Source organism: Notamacropus eugenii, chromosome 5, assembly GCF_028372415.1.
Source record: "Notamacropus eugenii isolate mMacEug1 chromosome 5, mMacEug1.pri_v2, whole genome shotgun sequence".
Classification (NCBI taxonomy): domain Eukaryota; kingdom Metazoa; phylum Chordata; class Mammalia; order Diprotodontia; family Macropodidae; genus Notamacropus; species Notamacropus eugenii.
Window position 1 is genome coordinate 82,546,707 of NC_092876.1, and position 19,018 is coordinate 82,565,724.

The 19,018-nt window shown below is 41.6% G+C and overlaps 1 protein-coding gene across 1 annotated transcript in view; it reads left to right on the forward strand.

Annotated features, from left to right (window-relative positions):
- Positions 1–19,018, forward strand: part of GRIK3 (glutamate ionotropic receptor kainate type subunit 3) — a 316,008-nt gene that overhangs the window by 166,229 nt on the left and 130,761 nt on the right. The window contains exons 2-3 of the mRNA XM_072610019.1: positions 4,846–5,022; positions 13,667–13,924. Coding sequence (XP_072466120.1) covers positions 4,846–5,022; positions 13,667–13,924 — 435 coding nt within the window. The remainder of the gene's footprint in view (positions 1–4,845; positions 5,023–13,666; positions 13,925–19,018) is intronic.

Here is a 19,018-nt window from a genome sequence, read left to right on the forward strand (position 1 = left end):
TGTAACTATATTCACTTATTTAACTAGGATCCTAAAGTTGGGGCCAGGATAGATCTTAAAGATCATAGTTTCCTCTGAGAAGTGGTATGGAGACCTGTCCTCAACAAGATAAGTCACAAACTCACCCATCAAGCCTGAAGACCTAGAGAAGTCTGAGTTTCCAATGGAAGGGAAATGGTGGAGATGGGTGGCCATAAATAAGACCAAACGATGACATGGCAGGCAGGAAAGTGATAGATTGATGCTAGCTATTAATTATGTGTTATATAAAAGGCCCAGTGCTGGAGTCTACAAAATGTTGAGAATATTACATTCAATAAATTCAGATTTGACTCTTTTAGTAAGCACCTACTAGGGGGAAGACATTGTTCTGGTTGAGGAGAATAGGAAGATGAAAAACTTTGGTGACCCAAAGGAAGCATTCTCTGGTAAATGGAGAAAGGTCTGGAGAAAAGGAATTTGATTTTGGTGGCAGTCACAAAACAGGGTCTGGGCCAGCCTCTCCCAGGTTGGCAAGGAGCTCAGTGGAAGGTATAGGACCACATTACTGAAAATCAAGAGACTTAGGAGTAAACTCTGGCTCTTTCACCCAACTCTTTAACATTTTGAGCAAATCTAGTTCTTGGTCTCATTTTCCCAATCTGTAAAATGATACTTGATGGTGGTGATGGCTGTAGGTCTGGACTGAGCAAGAACTGAGCAAGATGTGATTCAGGTCCAAAAATATTTCTGATAACAATTTGGTGGATTAAAGGAAGCTATAAGTATAGCATCACCACCACCACCACCACACATTTCATCCCTCCTCTCTTCCCAAGTCCTATTTGACAGGAAAAATTCCAGTATTTCAGTAGTGGTCATCAGAGACTAAGGCTCAATGTTATGGTCCCAGTAATGGAAGGATTGCTCTGCAATGGAGCAACAAGAAGCCTTGGGGATGGGCAATTACAAGGACATAAGAGGAAGATAGGCTCTAGAGGAAGCAGGACTGACTATAGCATGACCTGAGGACTGAGTTAACTGTGCGCTAAGTGAAGTTGTTCCTATTCTGTGACTAATATCTGAAGCCAGAGGCTCTTCGAGGCTGACTGGAGTAGGTAGGTAGGTAATAAGCATTTTTTAAAAAGTGTTTATGATGTAACGGACGCTGTGCTCATTTGATCTTCACAACTCTGGGAGGTAGGCACTATTATTGTTCCCATTTTAGCGCTGAGGAAACTGAGGTAGACAGAAGTTAAGTGACTCTTCCACAGTCACACACCTACTAAGTGACTGATACTGGATTTAAACTCAGGTCTACCTGACTCCAGGTCTAGTGTTCTATTAACTGCACTACCTAGAATAGTGGGATGAGGAAGATCAGACTGGTATGATGCCTACAAGCAATGTAGGAAAGGGGTGTAAGAGTGGAGTTATTTAGTTCTGAGGGGGCTTCTGTTTTAGCCTTGGCATTTACTACTTTTATGGGTTAGTGAGTGTGTGTAGTATGGCCCTCCCCCACAGTCCTGCCTCTGGGGTTATATGGGGGGAGGTGGTCAAGAAGGTCCTGAACTTGCTCCCCAAATCTGGGAATCTGTCTCCTCTTGAACTCACTCCCCGAGTCTGGGAATCTGTCTCCTCTTGAACTCACTCCTTGAGTCTGGAAATCTGTCTCTTCTCCACTGGCTGTGGCGGTAGGCTTACTGCTGGGGTCAGGTGCAATTGTTGTAACATAATAGAGTTGGATCAGACAGTGCCAAAGATCCCTCTGGTCTCAGAGAATTCCATTCCAGAGAATCTCAGTAAATTGTGAGTTTCTTGAGGGCAGGGACTGTCTTTTGCCTCTTTTTGTGTCCCTAGAACCTAGCACTATGCCTGGCACATAGTAGGCACTTAATATTTATTAAACTCGTATTCTGCTCTCTGGGTTCTAGTGTGCCATCCAATTCTGACAGTTTATGTTCTCTTCTAAGGCTTTACATCTATGTTCTAATGACCCTTCTAGCTTTGGCATTCTTTGCTTTTTGTTTCAAGCCCTCTTCTAGTACTACCTCAATAATCTGTGTTCCAAGATCCATTCTAACTATGACATCCTATGTACTGAGGCTCTTTCCAGCTATGATATCTATGTTCTATGTTCTAAGCATCCTTCCAGATCTCACATTCTGGGTTCTATGTTCTAGAAAATCTGCCAGCTCTGACATTTTATATTCTGTGCAAAGTTTTGCAGGCCATGCAGACGGTCTCCAATGACTCTTGCCCCTAATACCTTGTGAGTCCAATCCTCGGGCCTCGATTTCCTTAGCAACCCCAGAGGCTCAGCTCCTTGGCGCCATTGTTTTAAAGCTGAAAGCAATGACAATTATTTTCATAATTAACTAGCTCTTCAAATTAATGCCAATTACACTATGCAATCATGATTAAGACTATGCATTAATCAACTGTGCCAACCTACTTATTAGCCTCTTTAAATAATGATCATAGAGAATGTATGGGAAGGAAGGAAAGGAGCCAGGAGAAACCAAAATCAATGGCTTGTTCCTTCAAGGAGATACCTGGAAAAGAATTCTCACTCAGAGCAGCTGCTGCCTTTCTGTGTATGAACAAAACTACGGTGGGGTCCTTTATGTGTAGAAAATTCTATCTTGTATTAAGGTTCCCTGTTAACAATATGATATTTTAGGGGGAAAAACTAACCCTGGGTTGAGAAGGCAGGAAATCATGGGTTCCAGTCCATGCTGTATAGGGTAATGGAGAGTTATGTGACCTTGGACAGATTCCTTCTCATCTCTGGGCCTCAGTTTCCCTATATGTGTAATGAAGGAGTTGGACTAGATCTCTAAGATCCCTTTGAATTCAGATAAATTGTAGCTCTTGCAATGTCATCATTCTCTCAAATATTTTAACCCCTGTATGTTTTCATACTATGAAGGACTTTTAGATCTACCTATTACTTCTGTTCATGGCCTTGGGACCAGGATTAGTTTTTGATTACACTAATGGAGGTGAACAGAGGCATAGAAAATAAAAAATGACAGCTCATTCAAGAGTCATTTCCTCTTGGCTTTAGAGAATGTTTTGGGGCTTATGTTTGAGTGTGGGTCTGATAGATATTCCAGGAACAAACATCAAAGACAAGAAAGAAGCTCGTATGACTCAAGAGATGTTGGAGCCCAGCTCCCAGCTATTTCTCTGGATTGGGGTGGGATTCTACTCTCCCTTGTTCCTCAGCAGAGACTTAAGCAGAGATGCCTTTCCCTCCATAATTTCTCAGCTAGTATGTCTTATTATTATCAACAACAAGCATTTATTAAGTTGTTAAGTGTTCCTCTCTCTAAAAGCTTCCCTGCTGTATGTAAAGTGAGATCAATTAGAGATTTTGAGATGTCAACATGCAGAGAGATGTTAGGGGAGTGAGTAATTCAGCAGATTGCATGAGGGTCATCACCAGAGGGAGGGGGATACCAACAGAGCAAGCCATTCAGAAAAGAGGGTGCTATTCATTAATTAGCACTAATCAGTACAACAAATAACCCAGAAGCCAAAGTGATTACCAGTGGTCAACAGACACAGGTATCAACACAGCAAGCAATTCCAGAGGAAGCCATGCCACAGAGGGTCCGAGCTGACAATAAATCTGAAAAGCTTCTCTGCCAAGGACAGTTACTGGTGTAGATAGGAGGTTGTATGAGGCTGCTCTCCAACTAGGCTCTAACACTTTGGCAGAGCGACATGGATAATATTCTGGGGGTTTCTCTGAGATTGCTTGTTCAGAGGAGGGGGTGGTCCCAGGGGAAGCTGTCCTGGCTCTTAGCGACTCTCCTCCCCTCCTCTGATTCAGAATGTGAATGCTTCCAGAGAATAGACACTTGATGGGAGCTGGGGTCCTGGGAATCATTCCCTCTCACTCCTACCCCAAGGATAGACTCCTCCCCACTGTGGACTCCATTGGTACTATTATACAAATAGTCCTGGATTAGGAGTCAGAAAGAACTGCTTCCCACATTTAACCATCGCTGTAACCCTAGTCAAATTACTTACTTTCTCTGACTCTCAGTTTCTTTATCTATAAATTAGAGCTTACCTTATAATGTGATCATATGGGTGAAGTGAGATATAATATAGAAAGGTGGAGCAAAAGGTAAGAAGACACGACTTGAAAGTCAGGAAAACCTGAATTCCAATCCAGCCTCAGCTACTTACTAGCTATGTGACCCTGGGCAAGTCCTTTAGTCTCTGGCTGCCTCAGTTTCTTCATCTGTAAAATGAGGATAATAGTATTTACATTACAGGGCTGTTGTGAATATAAAATGAAACATTTTTAAAGTACTTTGTAAACCCTTAAACCATTATATAAATATTAGTTGTTATTATTATAACAAGCCTTAAAACCTACCAGCTAGTTATTATGGATGGAGTAAGGGGAAAAGGAAAGGAATTAGACTTGTTACCAAAGAATTGAAGCTGTTTTTCCTAGGAATCCTCTCTCCCTAATCACTTGCCAGCCTTTTCTTTACCCAGGGACTCACCTCCTTGGTCTGGTCCTCAGTTCCCTCACTTGTATACTGGTGATAATAACCCTGTTCTGCTTCCACAGCTGTGGGTACCCCCTCTCTGGATAAGGTTGGCTCCCAATCTATTTCAGTGCAACAAGCATTTATTAAATATCTGGGCTAGGATCCAGAGATACAAAAACAAAAGGAAAATGGCCCCTGCCTGAGGTGGTACATTGGATAGACTAGTGGGTCTGGAGTCAAGAAGACCTGAGGTTAAATATGGCTTCTCCCTCCCTGATTTCTGATTCTGCCTGGGGAATACAGAGAAGAGTTTCTCAGTCCCACTAACTCTAAGGCCTCTTTATTACAGGGGGAATCTTTGAATATGCAGATGGACCCAATGCCCAGGTCATGAATGCAGAGGAGCAAGCCTTCCGATTTTCTGCCAATATCATCAACAGAAACAGGACATTGCTGCCCAATACCACTTTGACCTATGACATTCAGAGGATACACTTCCATGACAGCTTTGAAGCCACTAAGAAAGGTAAGTTTATAATCCCTTTCTTGACCATTCTCTTCCTAGGAGAAAGGATTTCTTCTAGCCTTAATTACCTAAAGGTCTTAGAACCATGGCCAAGAATATGTGGTTAGGGGTTGGAGATTCTTGGTGTTCCTATCAGAATTAGGAAGTCTATGTATTTTGAGTTCTGTTAAGGGAAGCAATTGAGAGAGAGGGAAAGAGAAAGAGGAGAGATGAGATTGATGTCAAAGATGAGAGGGAAGGGGAAAAGAAGGAGGGAGAAGAAGAAAGAGAGATAAATGAAAGAAAAGAAAGTAAGAGGGGAGATAATTCTTCTTGGGAAGAAGGATTTCCTCTAGCCTCGACTGCCTAAATGCCTTAAAAACCACGGCTAAGAATGTGAAGTTGGAGGTACATGGTGTTCCCCTCACACTTAGGAAACCTATTTATTTCTAGTACTGTTGGGGGAAGCAATTGAGAGAAAGAGAAAAAGAAAGATTGGAGAGGAAGAGAGAGGGCAAAGAAGAGAAGGCAAGGGGAAGAAGAGAGAGGGAAAAGAAAAAAGAGATAAGTGAAAAAAAGGAAGAAAGCAGGTAAAGAAGGAGATAAGAGGGGAAAGAGATGATAGAAAAATGAAAAGGAGAGGGGAAAAAGTGAAAAGGGGCTCAATATTGTGAAAGGAAGAGAAAGGGAAAACTGAGGAAAAAGTGGGAAAAGAAAGGAAAAAGAAGAGGAGGGAGGAAGACAGATGAGGAAAAGTTACAAGAGAGGGAGAGGAATGACAGGAGAAAATGACAAGAGAGGGAATGGAATTGCAGGAAAAGAAGGGCAAAGGAAGAGAGAAAGAAGAGGGAAGAAGAAAGACAGAGAAAAGAAAGTGGTAGAAACTATTGGGGGTAGCAATCAAGAGAGGGAAAGACAGAAGGAGAAGGGGAAAAGGAGCTAGTGAAAGGAAGAAAGTATGAGAATGGGGAAAGGAATGTAGATGGAGAAGAGAGGGGCAAGAGGGGAAAAGGAAGAAAGGGAAGAGAGAAATAAAAGGAGAGAAGAGGAAAGAGGGATAAGAAGAAGCTGAGTGACCAGACCTAAGGAATAGTTATTAAGAAATAGATGTCAGCTTGTGAGAGGTATGCCCCAGAAATTTGTCACTTATCCAGTTAGTCATCTAGCTTTTATTAAGCACCTGATGTGCTAGGAATTGTGCTATATCTGATTTTTTTAGCCCAATGTTATTAGACATTTTTGTTAATAACATGGATGAATATACAGATGGCATACTAAGAAAATTTTGAAGATTATACAAATCAGAAAATGATAACAATATTGGGGGGATGTCAAGTGACAGAATTAGGATCCAAAAGGATATTCACAAGGTGGAACATTGAACTGAGTTGAATAATGTGAAATTTAATAGGGATAAATATAAAGTCTTATGCTTAGGTTCAAAATATTAGCCTCACAAGTCTAAATTGAAGAAGGGGTGGCTAGACAGCATTTTCAATGAAAAGTCCGGAGAATTGCAAGCTCCATACTAGTAGAATATGGGATATGTCAACCAAAAAAGTTCATGGGAACTTAAACTATATTGAGAGGTGCTGAAACAGCAGCTCTCCAGAACAAACCTCTAGAGACCATGCTTCCTTTCTGGGGAAACTAATTCACTCAGTTTTGAATTCTCTTGAAGGACTGAGTGATGTGTGCTCACCGTGGGGTGAATTAGTGGGAAATTACCTATCTATATCTGGTTGGACAATGCTTTACGTGCCATCCATCCACCTACCCACCTGGAAACCAGGATCTGCCCAATATGAAGATCTTGCCATATTCTACACCTAATTACTGACATGTTGTCTCCTCTATAGCCTGTGAGATTTGTGAAGACAGGGGCTGTGTTTTCACCTTTCTTTGTACGTTAATCACCAGGAAAACAAAAGATTTGATAGTCTCATCTTTCTCTGTCTTGGTCAGACTATACCTGGACATTATTGTTAGTTTGGGATACCTAAATTTTAGGAATACTACTGATAAGCTAAAGAGTGCCTAATGGGAAAATTTCAAAATAGTAGAAGTCCTTAAGATCATATAAGTATTAATTGAAGGAACTGGGCTGGAGCAGTGTTTAGCCTGGAGAGAAAAGTTAGAAGCCATGATAACAGTCTATCATGTCTATCATGTATTTGAAGGAGTGACATGGAAAAGGGACTAAATTTGGCTCAGAACTAGGAATGATGGATAGAAATTGCAGGATGGCATTATAGCTATCTAAAAGTGAAATGAGTTAGTAGTCGTTCCCTTTCCTTGGAGGTTTTCAAGTGAAAACAGAATTATCACTTTGGAGGATAGTTTACATTATTTTTTTATATTTCTTTGTTTCATTTTATTTTTCTCAATTACATTACAAAAATTTTTAATATTTTTTAATTTTGAGTTCCAAATTCTCTTCCTCTCTTCCCTTCCCACTTTGAAAAAGCAAGCAATTTGACATAGATCATACATGTGAAGTTATGCAACATATTTCCATATTATCCATGTTGCAAAAGAAAACACAGATAAAAAAACAAGAAGAAAAATAAAGCTAAAAAGTATGCTTCAATCTGAAATCAGACTCCAAACATTATTTCTTTGGAAGTAGATAGCATTTTTTTTATCATAAGATCATTATGTTGCTGAGAATAGTTAAGTCATTCAGAGTTGATTATCATACAATATTGCTGTTAGTTTGTTCAAGTTTCTCCTGTACAGAGCTCTGCTCACTTCACTTTGCATCAGTTCATACAAGTTTTCCCAGGACTTTCTGAAACCATCCTGCTCATCATTCCTTATAGCACAATACTATTCCATCACATTCATATACCACAATTTGTTCAACCATTCCCCAATTGATGGACATTCTTTGGGGGATATTTTAGAGAGGATTCTCAACTGAACATGAACTCTTCCAATTTTGAGATGGAAACGGAGGTAAAAAGTGAGAGGAAAGAAACAAAAGATGGAAAGAAGAAAGGGGAGAGTAAGGAAGAGAAAAAAGAAATAGAAGAAAGAGAATGAGAGGAGTAGGAGGAAGAGGCAGGGGAAACAGAGTTGGGGAAAGAAAATTAATAGAAACAGGGGAAAAGGAAAAAAAAGAGAAATGGGATAGGGAGAAAGAAGGAAGAGGAAGGATAGAAATAAACTAGGAGGAGGAATAGAAGAGAAAAGGGAATAGAAGAGAAAAAGGAGAAGAGTTTAGGACCTTGAATATGTGATTTTTCTTTTCTCAGGATGTGGGAAAAGTTAAATTTCAACCAATCAGACCAAGTTCTCAAGTAAGCCCCTCAGGGCATGGGAACTTAACCCAATAACACCCTTAGTAACACTTTTGTTGGGTCAAGGCCTGGCGCAGTGCAAGGTATCCTGGCCTTGTGAAACTGGGCATGTTAATGGCTCCCTCCTTTCCCTGGCACCTCAAGGATCTAGAGTCTGGCTTTGTTAGTGCTACCCTCCAGGTTCCCACACTTGTGAGCTTTCTGAAGCTGTTGTTCATGGTTCTGCCATACTGTATAGTCCTATTATATCAGGACTCAGTGCTTTGAGAGTCTCCCAAGTCTCCTGGGGCTCTGAGCTAAAGCCAGTCTTCCTACAGGAGTCACAGAAATCCCCAGCCTCGTTGAAAAACCAAATTCATAAAGTGGTGCCCAGGATGCGGTGAGAAACTGAGGAGCCAGCAGAATATGGGGACAAAGGACTCTGCATTCACCTTAGCTTGGTCTCAGAGCTCAGGCTCAGGCTCCAGACAGCCAAGTCGATGATTCAAACATTCAACCCAAATTAACCGGCTTTTACTAAGTACCCTTAGCTCCCTTCAAGAGGCCTTTTCTGCTTCCTCCAGTTAATGGTGCTGCCTCATCACTATGCCTTCATTTTGTATGTATCTTGTATTTAGTTATCTCATGACCAGAAGACCGTAAATTTAGAGCTGGAAGGAACCAGCTCAGGAACTGTGTACTCTAGCCGCTTTATTTTACAGATGAGGAAATGGGCCCAGAGAAATTTCAGTGACTTGCTCTAGGTTACACAGGGGATAAACAGCATAGGTAGTGTATGAACCCAGATCTTCTGTCTCCAGAATCAGCACTCTTTCCACAATATCATATTTTATCACCCAACTAGAATGTAAGCTCCTCTTCTCATTTTGTCTTTGATTCCCCAGCACTTAATACAGTTCCTTGCACGTAGTAGGAGATTAATAAATTTATACTGATTCATTACTTATGAGTGATAGGTAGTCCAAGAGAGACAACTTAGGTTGATGGACATTTTAGTGAAGAGAAATAAAGAAATGAGAGTGATAGTAGGGAACAAGGGTTCTTTACTTTGTGCCATGGACCATTTTGGCAGTGCAGTGAATCCCATGGCCCCAAGTGGGAGTAGTAGATTTCCTCAGAAAATGAAACCCACTATATACCTAACTGTGCTGTCTTAATCAAAGGTCAGACTCTACTATTAAATCTTAAGCAAAGCAAAGTGTATACTTATCTTCTTCCTTTCATTATGGCTCCAAATCTTGATATCAACCTTGACTATTCTTTCTCCCTTATATATTCAGTTGGTTGCCAATTTTGTCGTCTCTACCTCCGTAGCTGCTCTCATCCAACACCTTCTCTTTAGTCACATGGGCTCTACTCTAGTTCAGAACCTCATCACTTCTAACTAGGATCATTTTAATATCCTCCCAATTGATCTCCTTAATTCAAGTCTCTTCCTGCTTGAATCTGTCCACCAGAGTGGTTTTCCTAAGGCACAAGTTTGGCCACGTTCCCTGCTTCCTCTTTCATACTACCTTTGGTTCCCAAACTCTTCTGGCATTGAAAGTTCTTCACCACCTGGTTCCAACTTAACTTTTCTAGGTTTATTCCATAGTCCCACAGTCCATACTGTAGTCTATGCCACATACTGGTTTCCTTACCATCCTTCCTCAGTGATGTTCTGTCCCTGGTCTCTGAATTTGCATAGACTTTCTCTTATTCCTGGGATGCGCTCCATTCTCACTTCAGATTTATAGAACCCCTAGCCTTCAAATCCCAGTTCAAGTCTTCCCTGCTATATGCAGTCTTTCCTAGGTATAATCAGATGGCACAGTGGACAGAGCACTGGGTGTGGAGTCAGGAAATCCTGAGTTCAAATTTGACCTCAGACATCTAATAGCTATAAATTTTGCACACGCCACTTAAACTCTGTTTTCCCCAGTTTCCTCATCTATAAAACTGGAATAATAACAACACCTACCTTCTAGGGCTGTTGTGAGGATCAAATAGGATAATAACTAGAAAGCATCGAGCACAATGCCTGACACATAATAAGCATTATATAAATGTTAGCTATTATTATTATTATTTCCTGACCCCGGCCTCAGTGGTTAGTATTTCCCCTACCAATGAACTCCTATTTACTTTGAATATATTAGGTGTACATGTGGTTCCCCCCATAAAAGCACTTTTTTGTGTCCTAGTCCCCTTATGTTATCTATGGACCCCTTCTCAGAATAGTGTCTATATAATGTAAAAAAAAATATAAATTATATAGAAATATGTATTTTAAAAACAAAAATTCATGTGCTCCAGGTTAAGAACCCCCTAAATATGAGTTTTTTGAATGCAGGAACTGTTTATTTTTGTGTTTGTATCTTTAGCAGCCTACCTTAGGACCTGACATGAAACAGGTATTTAATAGATGATTGTTGATTGAATAGTCAAGTCCAACCATCCTAGAAAATCTTCTGGATAGGGATGAGATGGAGAAGAAGGAAGACTGTGCACCCCTGTGAGTGAAGCTGCAGTTTCTGGGTGTTCACAAGTTCTGAAGCTGTACCCAGAGACTGTCTATCTATTTTCTTGCAGATCAGAGACCAGTAGGGCTGCAATAACTAGATGTTCCTGTCCAGGGTTTTGACTAGAGGAGGCTAGCATGTTCTGAGATGAGGGCTGATGGTGAGCAGCAGAGTTGATCACTTTGCCCTCCTAAACCACGGATAGGTACAGGTCCCCATCTAACACAGAGGGTCAAAGGCTCTTAAGGCCCAGGCTTGGCCTTCCCTCATGGCAGGCAGAGAGATCCGTCCTCCAGCCAGCAGGCTACAAAGCCTCTCTGTGTACTACTTAGACTGAGGCTGTTTCTCTTCCTGGCCAAAGCAGAGCAAGTCTGGAATCGACCCAGCACTCCCCAGGCTCCTGTCCCTTCACTTATTCTCTGGGTTGCTCAATTCCTTTTAAGACACAAATTGATTGGGATAATTCTTGCTTTAACTACAATTGCCATGGAAGGAGAAAAACCACTCTGCACTCAGACTGTGGATTCCAGTGACGACTGTGAGCCACAGAGTCACAGGGAAATAGCCAGAAAATGGATTCGAAATTGAAGCCTCGTATAATAATGTAATTACTGCCTGGGCTCTGAGTGCTGTTAGAACAGGGGCCTCCTGCTGCCCTGAGAACTCTGGGGGTGGTGCCTGGCTGCAGCAAGAGCAAAAGTTGCTGCTTACATCCTCCATCCTTGACTCTTTCTTTGGAGAACACCATTATGTGCAGCAGAGAGTGCAGGGAGGAAAAAGAGAAAGGGGGGAAGAGGAGCAGGAGGAAAGAAAAAAGAGAAAGAGAGTGACTAATATTTCATACTGGCCATGTGTCCCTGCCCCCAGTCTTGGGGTGTGTTGGTGATGGCCAGAGCTTCACCAGAATCCTTCTTGTTTATCAGTGCCAATCCATCAATCAACTGATCAATCAGCAAACTTGTATTAGGCACCTACTATGTGTAGACATTCTATGAAGACACAAAAACAAAAATGAAAAAGTCTTTGCCTTCAAGAAACCTCAACTAAGACCCACAATGACTAAGTGATTGGCCTATGTTCATACAACTAATACATTTTAGGGATAGGATTCAAATTGCTGACTCAAAGCTCCCCATATGATCCATTATGCCAAGCTGTCTTTCCAAATAAATGCAGTAGTATTGGGGAGTTCACTACCTTCCAAGATAGCTGATTCCACTTCCAGACAGCTCTAATTATTAGAATTTTTCTATAGGGGGAGACAATATGTATATATCTATGCACAAAATAAATACAAGGTAATTTTTAGGGGAAAATGTTAGCAGCCTGGGCTAATATATTTCAGGATCTAAGAATCTTGAAGTTGGGAGTGATCAAATAAATACCTACTAGAACATAAATTTCTTGAGGGCAGGGAACTTCTTTTCTGTCTTTCTCTTCATGGAGCTTAGCATGATAACGCCTTGCATATACTAGGGGCTTAATAAAGGTTTGTCAAATGGAGGCAGTGTGGTACCTTGCCAAAAGGTGATGAAGGTGGAATCCGAGATCTTGTATTTGAATCCTACCTCTTGCTTTCTCAAATTGCTCTTCTCACCTATAAAATGAAGGGTTTGAACCTCACATGCCCTTAAGGTTCTTTCTACATACAAGCTTATATTCCTATGTCCTATAAATTGAATTGAATCTCATTCAACCTGTATCTGAACAGGAATTCCTTGACAACATCTCCCAAGAGGAAACATCCATCCTTCAGCTGAAGACTTCCAGTGATTTATCAGGTTTTAAGTAACTACCAAATATCTTTGAAGTCAAGGAGTGACATAGTCAGACCTGTGTATCAGTCAGTAGTCTGAAGGATGGATTAGACTAGGGAGAGACTGGAGGCAAGGAGTCCATGTAGGAGATTTCTGTGCTACTCCAGGTGAAGGGTGATGAGGCCATGTTCTAGGGCATCATTAGGCTTGTGGTTGTGGGAGTAGAAGGGAAGGAAGTAGATATGAGAGATATTGTGAGCATAAAATTGACAAGATGTCCATAATCATAGCTGACATTTGTAAAACACCACAGGACATAGAAAACATTATATATATACACACACATACACATATATGTGTGTATGTGTGTGCATATGTATATATGTATATGTGTATATATACACACATATATATACATATATATATACATATCCATATATATGGTCTTATTTGAGCTTTCCACTTAGATACCAGGTGGTATGGATTTGTGCTAGGGTGACTGACCATAGCCAATATTGCCTGAACATTGAAATGGAAAATTTTTTAAAAGCCTCGGTCTGTTGTCGAATGATAATTTGGGTGGCTAGGTGGTGCCATGGATAGAGAATTGGACCTGGAGTCAGGAATATCTGAATTCAAATCTAGCCTCAGATGCTTAGTTGCTTTGTGAACCTGGGAAGGTCACTAAACTAGCCCTAACGCTAAGGCTAACGTGTTGAGTATGTTGACAGGACATAACAAGAGAGCCATGTAAGATCTCATCATAGCAGAGAAATTCCACTTTGGCAAACCTGGTTACCTCCATGGCTTTCCCTGGGAACTTGTGTTCTCTGATGTTGTGGGTGTCCCTGGGAAAGTCTTGATCATTAGACTGTGCTGTGAGCTCCTAAGAGCTTTGGCACAGAGAACATAAAAGGACTAGGAAGTATTGATTCTACATCACCTGCTTAGTGACAGCCGTATCATTGGTAACCTCTTTTGAACCCTTCCCTTTTCTCTCAGGGAAGAGGTAGCATACACTTGTGCTGTGTGTCAGTAGCTATGGAATCCTGGAAACTTGGTCCTGCTAAAGTTCAATAGTCTGACTAACTCCTCTCTATTACAGCCTGTGACCAGTTGGCCCTGGGGGTCGTAGCCATTTTTGGACCTTCACAGGGCTCCTGCACCAACGCAGTCCAGTCCATCTGCAATGCTCTGGAAGTACCCCACATCCAGCTACGCTGGAAACACCATCCCTTGGATAACAAAGACACCTTCTATGTGAATCTCTACCCTGACTACGCATCCCTCAGCCATGCCATCCTTGACCTTGTCCAGTATCTGAAATGGCGGTCAGCGACTGTGGTGTATGATGACAGCACAGGTAGGTGGGAAGGTAGAGGGATCCCAGGGAATGATCCAAATCCCCCAGGCCTCACAACATGAATCGCTAGACATATACCAGTAAGCCAACTCACCTTCACAAGAAGTCATCCCAAGGGCTTGGTCCATCACTGCTTCCTCTTCTCCTAGGCAGAGGCCCCACAGGATAGGCTCTCCCTCTCCCTAATCCATCCCTAGCCATACCACTCACAAGCCCTCCAGTGCTAGACTTCTGGGAAAGATTGCTGTGAAAAATCACCTTCCTCTTAGAAGTCGCAGAAGTGACCTTTCCAACAAAAGGATGTTACATTCAGACTGGCAGGGATGAAATGCTCCTGGTTCTGACTTTCAGTAGCTGTGTGATCCTGGACAAATTATTTAACTTCTCTGACCCTCCCTTTCCTCCCTTATTAGGGATAATAAGGCTAGAACAGTGGAGCTCACTGGGATTGGGGTGAAGAAAGAGATTTTTAATGCATTGTAGAAACAGAAGTCATTCCCTTAATGTCATCTCTAAGCAACATTTACTTATTTCTTGTCTATCCATCTTTCAAGACACTGTATAAGTCACACCTTCTCTATGAAGCTTTCTCTGATTACCCCAGGTCCTTTTTCTGAGCTCTTGCTGCTCTTATAACTTGGATTCAAAGGTGGAGGGTCTAGCTCCAAATCTTGGCTCTCTGATTTACTAGTTGTGTGACCCTAGATCTGTCACTTAGGTCCAGGTGGGTCAGTCTGAGCCTCATTGTCCTCTTCTGTAAGGTCAGGGAGAAGAACTAGGTGATTTCTGAGTCTCTGACTATATACCACTTACTCTCACTTAAAGTCATAGAGTCAACATGTAAGAGTCAGAAGGGGACAGGTATGTCTTTACCCTTTGTCAGATCACAGCACCCTCAAATATATGTATCCTTTGTGACTCTTGTCCATACTCTCCCACAAATGTTAGGAGACACAGAGGTGGAAAACCACAGGTATGGAACAATACAGGGTATCCCAAAACCCTTTTGTTATGGTTGAGTTGTTTCAGTCCTATCTGACTCTTCGTGACCCAATTTGGGGTTTTCTTGGTAGAGATGTTAGAGTAGTTTGATATTTCCTTCTCCAGCTTATTTTATAGTTAAGGAACTGAGACAAACAGGGTTACGTGAGTTGCCTAGGGTCACACAACTAATAAGTATCTGAGGCCGGATTTGAATTCAGATCTTCCTGACCCCAGGTCTGGTGGGATGATTTATCTGTTGTGCCACCTTGTTTCTCCCCTCCAAAAAAAGTCTTAGAGCAGTTTTAAGTTAAGACTAAAATAGCACCAATAGCCTGAAATTTCACTAAGATATTTAGTGAACACCTTGTCTTATCCCAGGCTTGGTTTATATGTTGGTTAGTTTTGCTGGATTCCCCCCCACCCCTTTTATCTTTTTGCTTTTCAATTCTTGTTTGTAAGGGGTGGGTTTCTTGGAGGGATATATTGGGAAATGTAGGTGGTATAATATACTAAATATATTTGCATAATACATTTAATATAGTATATATTAAACAATATATTAAATACATTAGTAAAATATGTGTGTGTAAAATATATAGATGTATATCAATAAAATATTAATGAGCTTTTAAAAAGAGTTCTAAAAGAAGGTCCTCAATATGTTGGTTGGTTCCCCTGTAAAGGATTGAGGAGAAGATCTTGTACATAGTAGGTAATCAATAAATATTCATTGATTAATTAGAGCCAGAGAATGTTAGAAGTAGGAGGTCATTTAGACATCATCTAGTTTGCCCACTTCACTTTAATGATGGGGAAACTGAGGCACAGGGAGGACAAGGCACAGTGCGAATCAATACCAGAGCCCAGACCAAAGCTCAGACCATAGGCCAGGTCTCCCAAATCCCAGTTCCAAACTCCTTCCGTGGCACCAAGTGATTGACTCTTCAGCTTAAACTGTTCCCTTCAGTTGTCTGCAGATTCAGGCAGGAAGGAGCTTTCTGTCACCACAGGCCCTCAGGTGATATGTAAACGCCGCAAGCACCTTTGCTGAGAATGGGAAGTTCAATCCAAAAAGAATTTGATAACAAGAAAAGGGATGATGAGAAAAGCTTAGAGCTCCAAGGAAATGTAGAGATCAAATTAATCCAAAGCCCTGATTTTGCACTGGAAACACAATTAAAGCCCCAAGAGTTTGAGTGATTTTCCCCAATGTCACTCAGGAAGTAGCAGGTCTGAGATTTGGACCAAGATGGCAAATCCAGGACTCCTTCCACCAACATTATCACAACCTGTAACTGATGACATGCTGAATTTAGAGACTCAGAATTCCTACCTTCTTCCTTCTCTACCACTTGCATCTTTCTGATAGCTAGGTGGTGTAGTGGATAGAACTCTAGGTTTGGCTTCCAGAAGACCTGAGTTCAAATTCAGGTTCAGACATTTACTAGCTGTGTGATCCTGAGCAAGTCGCTTAACCTCTTGTCTCAGAGGTTAAATGTTTGTGCCTTAGTTTCCTCACCTGTAAAATGGGGATAATCACACCTATCTCTCAGGGTTGTGGTAAGGATCAAATGAAATAATATTCATAAAACACTTAACATAGTTTCTGGTATAGAGTAAGCACTTAATAAATGCTTCTTCTTTTCCTACCCCCTTTCCAAAAACACTTTGAAGTTATTGCAAGTAACCTTTTCTCCCTCCATTTCCTTCTCTTCAAAACTTCTCTCCCCTAATCCTCCACCCTTATTTTATAATGGAAACATAGATTTACATCTGGAAGTGAACTCAGAGACAATCTAATCTAATATCTCCTTATACAGTTAGGATACTTACTCAAGGCCACACAAACCCACAGTGCACATCCCTCACCTCTGCTCTCCCTCCCCCACACCCATGCTACACTATAAATGGACCAATTTTCCTTAATGAGGGAAGGCAGCCAGGCTAACTTTGCTTCTGTGAAACTTGGGGGTCCCTAGGGACTAGGGACCTCTAAATACTCTAATGGCTAGGGAGAAATGGTAAGCTGAGGTGAGGTTCTTGAGGATCTTTAAGGCCAGCATCAGACCTTTATTTTAGAAATTATGGGGAATAAGATTAATAATATGTATATCTAGTGGTTATACAAGATGTATTCAAATTCTTAGTGTAGTTTTTATTTATTAAAATGTAAACTGCATAAACTTTTGGAAACCCTGGATAGCATCATGAGATAGTGCAGAAGTTAACTCATTGATCCACACCACAACTCTGGGAGGCAGGTACAATAATTATCCTCATTTTACATATGAAGAGGCAGAAGCAGAGTGATCTGTCCAGGGTCATAAAGCTAGTAAATATCTGAGTCAGGATTTGAACTCAGCTCTTCTTGAAGCTGGATCCAGTGCTCTAACTTCTGTGCAACCTAGATGCCTTCAAAGACCATTGAGTCCAACCTTCTCATTTAACAGATGAGAAAACTGAGGCCTACAGAGGTTAAGTCGTTTGACCAAGTTAACAGAGCTAGTAAGTGGCAGATCTGAGATAAGAACTCAGGGTCTCTTGGATGAGTCAAAGATTCCCAGAGTACTGAGACTGGGTGACTGGAGGGAACAGGATTCTGTGACCAAAAAATGGAGAAATCAAAACAGGTGGTCATAAAGACAAGTTCATTTTGAAGCATGTAATGATGATGACGATGACAACATGACCACAACTAACATTAAGTAGTGTCTTAAGGTTTACATGGAGCTATATAATTATTATCTCATTTGATCCTCACAACAACCCCATTTTACAGATGAGAAAACTGAGGCAGGCAGAAGTTAAACAATTTGCCCAGAATCACACAGCTAAGAAGTGTCTGAGATAGGACTCAAATTCCAATCTTCCTGAATCCATGTCCAGTGTTATACACAGTGGGTCATCTAACTAGCTTGAGTTTAACCCAACCAAGTCCAATTATAATGGTGAGAAACAGAGAAAGAGAGAGACAGAGACAGACAGACACACAGACAGAGACAGGCAGACAGACAGAGAAAGACAAACAGAGCAGCTCTGTCCAGCAAGACATTCTCTGGGCCTATGATTGCAGAGGATTCAGAGCTATGAGGAACTTCCAAGATTAGTCTCAGCTGTAGGTTTTGCCAAATATTTCACAGACATCATCTCATCTGAGCCTCACCACCCTGTGAGGTGGTCCCTACCACTATTATTATAATAACAGAGGCAGCTAGGTGGTGCAGTGGACAAAGCACCAGTGCAGGAGTCAGGAGGACCTAAGTTCAAATCTCACCTCAGACACTTGACACTCATTAGCTGTGTGACCTTGGGCAAGTCACTTAATCCCAATTGCCTCATCCTGGGTCATCTCCAGTCATCCTGATGAATATCTGGTCACTGGATTCAGATGGCTCTGGAGAAGTGAGGCTGGTGACCTGCCCAGCCCTCCCTCACTCAAAGTCAAGTGTAAGTCATGTCATTACTTCTCTGATGGCATGGTCTTCTTCAGCAACGAAGGATGAACACGTTATAATACCCATTTAACAGATGAAGGGACTGAGGCCCAGGAAAAATCAATGGATTTGCCCGAGTACATTGCTCAAGGATCAGAGATGGGATTCAAACTTGGTTCCTCTGACTCCCAGTCTCAGCCTCTTGAGCTGTCTCACATTGATGCTACAGGAAAGCTATGGAGCAGGGAGGGGGTCTTCAGCAATGAGCTTGTCCCATCTGTGTGTTTTCTGTTTTTGTTGTGGCAGCAGATTTACTCTCCTAATCATTTCCCTGCATAGATTTCCCCAACCCACCCAAAGCTTGCAAGATGGTGGAGGGAAGTGACTCAGAAGTATCTTGGGTAGCAAGAGGAAACTAGCACAGTGTGAGGAAAGAAACCAGGGACTAGAAGTCAAGGAGGCTCATTTCAGTCCAGCCCTGGTAATGCTATTTACTAGTTATGATACTTTGGACCAGTCACAAGACCTCTAGGTCTTGGTTTCCTGAAAAGTGAAGGGGTTAGATTAGGTGATTGGGGGGCCCCTGAGAGCTGTGTTGAATTATGAGATAAAGGGGCTGGAGATGGGACTACATCCCGAGGCCTAGATTCAAGGGCCAGCCTTGCCACTTACAGAC